The sequence below is a fragment of the Bison bison genome, unplaced genomic scaffold (genome assembly GCF_000754665.1).
Source record: "Bison bison bison isolate TAMUID 2011002044 unplaced genomic scaffold, Bison_UMD1.0 scf7180017864371, whole genome shotgun sequence".
NCBI classification, from domain to species: domain Eukaryota; kingdom Metazoa; phylum Chordata; class Mammalia; order Artiodactyla; family Bovidae; genus Bison; species Bison bison.
This window is the reverse complement of record NW_011494943.1, coordinates 11,737,952-11,744,965: the sequence shown is the minus strand read 5'-3', so window position 1 is coordinate 11,744,965 and position 7,014 is coordinate 11,737,952. Positions and strand designations below refer to the sequence as shown.

The 7,014-nt window shown below is 61.9% G+C and overlaps 1 protein-coding gene across 3 annotated transcripts in view; it reads left to right on the top strand.

Moving 5' to 3' along the window:
- The window catches only part of CEP131 (centrosomal protein 131kDa), a 16,603-nt gene that overhangs the window by 3,353 nt on the left and 6,236 nt on the right, over window positions 1-7,014 (top strand). For 2 of the 3 annotated variants that reach the window (XM_010856303.1, XM_010856305.1), the window contains exons 3-15: window positions 401-510; window positions 960-1,074; window positions 1,373-1,500; window positions 1,721-1,837; window positions 2,310-2,465; window positions 3,713-3,830; window positions 4,185-4,301; window positions 4,488-4,638; window positions 5,158-5,252; window positions 5,700-5,882; window positions 6,250-6,426; window positions 6,505-6,630; window positions 6,740-6,865. In XM_010856303.1, coding sequence (XP_010854605.1) covers window positions 401-510; window positions 960-1,074; window positions 1,373-1,500; window positions 1,721-1,837; window positions 2,310-2,465; window positions 3,713-3,830; window positions 4,185-4,301; window positions 4,488-4,638; window positions 5,158-5,252; window positions 5,700-5,882; window positions 6,250-6,426; window positions 6,505-6,630; window positions 6,740-6,865 — 1,719 coding nt within the window. The remainder of the gene's footprint in view (window positions 1-400; window positions 511-959; window positions 1,075-1,372; window positions 1,501-1,720; window positions 1,838-2,309; window positions 2,466-3,712; window positions 3,831-4,184; window positions 4,302-4,487; window positions 4,639-5,157; window positions 5,253-5,699; window positions 5,883-6,249; window positions 6,427-6,504; window positions 6,631-6,739; window positions 6,866-7,014) is intronic. The other variant, XM_010856306.1, reaches the window with a different exon arrangement.

Sequence of the window (7,014 nt, the reverse complement as noted above, 5' to 3'; positions counted from 1 at the left end):
GGGTGGGTAGCCGGATGGCAGCAGGAACTCTGGGACGAGAGCTGCCATGGGGAGTGGACGGCCAGGCTCATTGGTGAGAAGGTGATGAGGAGGAGGGCAGCCTTCGCTGCGGTGCCTGGGCAGGCGTCACATGCCTCCCCTTGGACCTTCCACCTGCCAGGGGTGAGGCGCTCCCATTTCACATGAGAGGCCGGGGACCTGCCCCGCCTCAGCTGGACAAACCCAGGGCCCCCACGGTGTTCCCCCTCCCACCTGTCACCTGTTCCCCCTGCTCACCTGTCTACATGTGACCCAGGAGAGCCTCTCACTCAATCTGGGTCCAAGCCTGGCCTGGCCCTGAGTGGACTCACAAGGTCTGAAACCTCAGCCACACGGTCAGTTGCTTCCCTCCTTTTTGCAGGAGAACCCAGGGCCCGGAGGCTCCCGGGCCATTAACAACCTTCGCAGATCTAACAGCGCCACGCAGGTCACCCAGCCACAAGCCAACCAGGCATGGCCCAGCCCCCTCAGGTAACCTCTGACCCCCCAGGTACTCCCGTCCTGCTCTCCTGCCTCAGTTGTCCTTCTCCCAGCCTCACCGGCATGAGCGCTGGCTGGACAAGGGGCCAGCGCGGGGCAAGGCAGGCAGGATGAGTCTTGGCCTGTCATTTCCTGCGCAGAGATGTGAATCTCAAGGCTGCCCCCCCCACCACCCACGTGCTCCTCTCCCTTGTCTTTGTTGCGCTTTCCCTGGGGCTGTCATGGTGGCCACAGGACAGGGTGCGAGTGTCTCTTCCAGGAGTGGTTGTCAGAGCGGGGCTGAGAAGTGATATTTCATGCCACAAGCTTGGGAGTAGGAGATCCCATCAGTGACCTGGCCCCTCCTGTCCCCTTGTAAGATGAGTTCCCATCTGGATTCCTGGAGCCGGGCTCCCCAGGCCCTGTGACTGACCTTGCTTGCCATCCTCTCTGTGACTCAGGCCGGCAGAGCCCCCAGACTTCCTGACTCTCTTCGAGGGCAGCCCCAGTGGGAGAAAAAGGCCAGCCAGTCTGAGCAAAGCCTCCAGTGAGAAGGGAGCCACGTGGAATGTGCTGGTGAGGCTGCAGCTGAGCTGAGTCGACAGGCCGTCAGGCTGTTTCATTGGGGCTGACGCCTGGTTCTGACTTTGTTCTCACTGCCCTGCAGGACGGGCTGGTGGGGGGCAGGGGGCATCAGTGTTAGTTAGCCAGCTTTGACCACAGTGGTCAGTGTGAGGAGGAGCAAAGACCGTCCCAGCCTCTGGGTCATCTCACAGCTCCCCATGTGTGGGTGAGGCGGTGGGGGCAGGGCAGGGGCCCCGCGTCAGAGGTGCGTGCAGCGGGGTGATGGACTGTTGCCTGTGTGCACCGACAGGATGACCGGCCCAGGGCCTTTACCTTGCCATCCGATGCCCAGAGTCCTGGAGCCCTCGACGTGCCAGTGGGCCCGAGGAGAAGAGAGTGCACGGTGCCCCTGGCCCCCAACTTCACCGCCAACAACAGGTACATTGGCTGCACCCTCACACCCTGGGTTCCACTTGGCCGAACAGCCTGATGGAGCTTCCCTGGGTCCTGCGAAGGGCCCCACCTTTGGGCATGGTGGCCGTGGAGGGGGCCCGGCAGGGACACTGGGACAGTGCCACAGTGAGCCCTGGCACCACCTGTGTGAATCGGGGGTCCCTTCCGAGCCTGAAGCCACCCCCACCCCCATCTCTCCCGGCAGGAGCAACAAGGGTGCCGTGGGCAACTGCGTCACCACCATGGTGCACAACCACTACACCCCCTCAGAAAGGGTGCCGCCGCCCCCCAAGAGCTCCAACCGCACGGCTCCCTCCCTCAAGTAAGGCCCTGGCTGCACAGGCAAGCCCAGGCTCATCTTGATCTGGGGTTCCACTGAGCAAACCACAGCTGCCCCCCACGTCCCCTGTCCCCATCTGAGACCAAAGCCAAGGGGGACCTTGAGCAGGCTGAGCAGAGCAGCCCCACCGCCGGTCCCTCACCCTCATGTCCAGTGCATAGCATGCTCAGGTCAGGGACGGCCTATGGGTGTCGAGTCACCATCCGGCTCTGGGATCCTGCTGTTTTAAGTGTGGAGCCCTTTAACCCTGGGTGCCACCAGATGGGCCCTGGTGGGGGAGTAGGTGACCCTGAGGACCAGCATGTCAGAACAGGACCTTACCTGCTCCTGGGGTCCTCAGGCCCTGGGACAAGGCTAAGGCGGCTCCCTGAGCCACAGACAGAGCTGTCCCCTGGGAGCCGGGAGAGGGGGCTGTGTTAGGCGGCCGTGAATCTTTCTCCCTCCTCCCGGTCAGCAACATCATCAAGGCAGCCACGGATGAGGGCGAGGGCAGCAGCCTCGGGAAGCCGCAGAAGAATGTGGCCCGCAGCAACCACGTGGTCCAGAATAACTCGGGGGGTACCACCGGCCTGCTCAGACGGAAGGAGGTGACCGAGGAGGAGGCTGAGAGGTGACCACCCCTGGGGCTTGGAGGAGGCCTGAGGTGCCAGGGAGAGAAATGTCCACTCAAGAATTGTTTTAAGATGATGCAGGCTGAAAAGACCACACGTTGTACAGTTCTCTTTATACAAAGCATCAACAAAAGCAGATCTGCAGAATCAGAAAGTAGAGCACTGGCTGGCTGGGGCCAGAGGAGCGCAGAGGGGGTCTTTTAGGATCAGTGGAAACATTCTAGAACTGGATCATGCCAGTGGTCATAGAGCTCTCTAAATTTACTAAAAATCATTGAATGGTATATTCCAAATGGGTAAGTTTTATAAGTATGTAATCACTTCAGTAAACTGCCAAGTAAAAAAACATTAAACAGAAGGAAGATAAAAAACTGCAAAGGTCAGAACACTGATGGGGCTGCTCCTGAAATCTGGCCCCTGGAGAGGGCGGGATGTGGGCGCAGTGGGATCTTCTGCTGTGGCTGCAGGTCTGTGACATGCTTGGTCAGAGCCTGGGCTCTGAGAGCCTCACCTGGCTGAGCAGTCATCACGGCTGTCCCAACAGAGCTCAGAACCAGGCCCTGGAAATGGGTGAGCGGGAGGAGCTGGGCAAGGCCCGGGTGTCCCCACTGGGACACCCCTCTGGGTGCATGTCCCACGGCCGGTGACCGCTCACATCCTGTAGGGTCCAATAGCGCCTCTGCCAAGTGAATCGACAAGGGGTCCCGAGAGCCCAGATGAAGGCTTTGGGTTTAACCTGCTTTACTGAGTAAAATGTACACGCAACAGGGTGCCCCTCTTAGGGCGCAAGTTTATGAACTCAACGCGTGTGTAGTCGGAACAACATCACCCCCTACCCCAGGATCCCCTCACGCACCCTCCCCCAGCCCCTCCTGGCCAAGACCCTGGCTACACCAGCCTGTCCCCTCTAGTTTGCTTTCCCCGGTGGGCCATGCCTGGAGCCCCAGCCTGTGACCCCCATGCTCAGCCTGCAGGGCCTCTGACTTGTTACTCTTTGTCTCTGAGCAGTGTCATCATCAGGAGCACACAGCGTTCGCCCACAGGTGGTGGTGGGCCTCTGGGTTCCTTTCGGTTTCTATTGATCATGAATAGTCTGTGGGGATGAGCTTTTCCATTTCCCCGGGGAACGCTGGCACTTGAAGAAGGGCCGCGTGCACCGCCGCTTCTCTGCCCGCTGGGCCTCCTGGAGACCCAGGGAGGGAGGCTGTGACTCAGCCGCCTCCATCCTGACCCCGCTCTCTGGCAGGTTCATCCACCAGGTGAACCAGGCCGCTGTCACCATCCAGCGTTGGTACCGACACCAGGTGCAGCGGCGCCGAGCCGGAGCTGCCCGCCTGGAGCGCCTGCTGGCGTCCAAGCGAGAGGTCAGTGTGGGTGTGTGAGCCACACCCTGAGGGGTGGGCGTGAATCCCAGGGGTCCTGCTGTGTACGGCAGGGTTTCTGACCAGTGGGCTTGAACCTAGAATTGCCCCATGAGTCCACTTCATCTAGGGGGTCAGCTTCCTCCCTCCCGAATTGCTCGGTCACAGGACCTGGGTGCTGGGTCACCCCTGCTGAAACGTGGGGTGGGTTTCTAGCTGGGAGGCAAAGCCATTTCCCATCTGCAGGAGCCGCTGACCACCTGAGAGAGGGGGGCTTGTCCTCTGTGGGGCAGGGAAATGGCAGGATGGGGCCACCCCATCTCTCCAGTCAAACCCACTGTGGCTTGGCTTCTGCAGGGGCAGCGGCAGCGGCTGGGAGAGGGGTCCCTCCTGGACCAACACCAACAGAGAGAGGCAGCTAGGAGGAAGGCCAGGGAGGAGAAGGCGCGCCAGGCCCGGAGGGCAGCCATCCAAGTGAGGGGGTGGCCTGAGCCACGTGGGCAGCCTGGCACTGAGGGAGGACCCTCTGTGCCAAGACCACTTGTGCTCCTGGGGACCCTGCTGCCCCCTTCCCCCAGACCCTGGGCAGTGTGATTCGAGGAGGATGAGGGCCGGCCCTCTCCCCTGGCCCCAGCTGCTCACAAGGGCTCCCCACGACAGGAACTGCAGCAGAAGCGAGCCCAGAAATCAGGCAATGCTGACCTTGGGCCGCTGAAGGGGATGGGGGAGACGGAGAAGCCCCAGCCTACCCAGGAGCCAGCCATGAGGCCGGGGAGCACCACTCAGCAGACCCACAAGGCCAATAACACTGGTGAGCAGGGCTGAGAGCCCAGAGGCTGCCCTGCCACCCACCCACCACTGCCTCCGGCTCTGTGTGTGGTCACCCCGATATGGTGACTTCCCCTGGAGTTATCCCTAAAAGCAGATGCCTCCTGCCCAGACCTCCCCATCCTTCCCCATCCCTCTCCCTCAGGGAGGCTCCTGGCTAAGAAGGTACAGCCTTTGCCAATGTCTCCTGGTGCCCTATGCCACTGCCCCATTGGCAGCTTCCACTTATGAATGAGTCTGCTCTCAGCAGACACCAGGCCCTGCTCCTCCACTCCTGTCCCAGTTACTCTGGACCTGGACACAGGGTCCTTTCAGAGCAGCTGCACCAACTCTGTGACCTCTCACTCCAGAAGGTCAGGGCTCCCCAGTGTCCCCACTGCTCCATGAGGTCCACCGTGGCGTGTGCAGTCCCAGGCCTGCCTCCCCTGTGCCTGGCTTCTTCCCAAGGGCTCCTCCATGTCTGCAGCCCCCTGATGGGCTGACACTGTGTTCTGTTGTGCAGGGGCCAGCTTCCACACCGCAGGCTTGGAGGATGCCGGCCAGCCTGCCCTCGGCTCGTCCCCAGAGCCCCGGCAGCTCTCAGAGGACAAGCCTCAGGTCTCAGCACAGCCTTTCCAACCCTGCCTGCCTGCCTTCGGCTCTGGGGTGCATCGGTGCCGGGGTGGTTGGCACCTACCCCTTCGCTGCCCCTCCCTGGCTGTGGGGTCACTCACACCAGGAAAGGCAACCCAGGATGGGTCTTGTCAATCCAGCAGAAGGCTGGGGTCTCAATGGTTGCTCTGGAATCTCTCTGGGTATTCATGGATGCTGGGGTGGCACCACTACAGGCCAATAGAAAAGAGCTGGAAGCTCAGGTTAGGCATTCGCCAAAGCCTCCAGCCTCTGGAGACCCCTCCCACCAAGCCACCCTTTTTGTTTTCCTGGAGGTGGGGCGGGGCGGGTCGAGTTTAGTCCACGTGGCTGGGCAGGCACGTGCTCATGTGGAGAAAGCTTCACCCTTCTGTTCTCTGGTGGTCTCTGCCTCTAACGGCCCATCTACTGCAGGATGCCAGCCTCCAGGACGTGCCTGGTGAGGGCCTGGAGGACATGGGCCGAGCTGGGAGCAGGGCTAAGTCAAAGGCAACCCTGGACGAGCTGCTGGACACGCTGAAGCTGCTGGAGCAGGAACCTGAACCGCTGCCCTGCCCCCGGGCCTACCACAAGGACAAATATGCCTGGACCGACGAGGTGACCACGGGCCCTGGCACTGCCCATTCAGGTCCCAGGGGTGCTTTGGGGGCCAGGGCAGTCCGCCAGGCTCCTCTCTGCTCTAGTAAGGACCCTAACGAGGGCCAGATGGGACCTGATTGAATCTCCCCAGTTATCCCACGGCTCACTAAGGGTTAGGACCCTCAGAAGAACCCAGGAGTGGAGGTGGGGTGGGTACTGCCTCTCTGCCAGTGGTACCCCCTGCCAGGGTCTGGGGAGCTTTAGGAGGCCCTCCCTCCAGCCCAGGCCTTCCTCTACCCCAGGGGACCCTGAGCAGCTTCTGGAAGGCCAACCCAGAGTCCTCAACTGTCCAAACGGCCCCTAACCCTGCATCCCTCCTACGCAGGAGGACGATGCCAGCTCCCTGACAGCGGACAACCTGGAGAAATTTGGGAAGCTGAGTGCAGCCGCTGGCCCCCCTGAGGATGGGACCCTGCTTTCAGAGGCCAAGCTGCAGAGCATCATGAACTTCCTGGACGAGATGGAGAAGTCTGGGCAGGGCCGGCCGGCCTCAGCCCCTCAGGTGTGGAAGGGGTCTCCAGGGGGGACAGCAGGTCATTAGCGGGTGACCATGGCCTGCCTGACACAGCCACGTTCGCAGGGGCCCATGCCGGAGGAGGGGCTGGGGCGCCTGGAGCCTGCGTCCGAGGTCAGCACATCAGTGATGCGACTGCAGCTGGAGGTGGAGGAGAAGAAGCAGGCGATGGTGCTGCTGCAGAGGGCGCTGGTAACGTCCCCATCAGCACTGCATCTGTCCCCAGGGCCCCAGCCGGAGCAAGCCCCTGGCCTGACCCTTGAGGGCCTCGCCTCCGTCTCTTCTCCCGCACCCGCTACAGGCACAGCAGCGAGACCTCACCTTCCGGCGGGTCAAAGAGACGGAGAGGGAGCTGGGCCGGCAGCTGCGGCAGCAGAAGGAGCACTACGAGGCCACCATACGGCGGCACCTGTCCTTCATCGACCAGGTGGCGCTGCCTGGACGCAGGGCTCGGCACGGGTCAGGAGGACGGGACTGGGTTCCAGACCAGCTTGGGCTTGGTGGAAATTTCTGGACCCATAGGCCTCCCCTGTGGGCCTCCTTCTCTCTCTGTAGAAACAGACAGCAGCTCCCTCT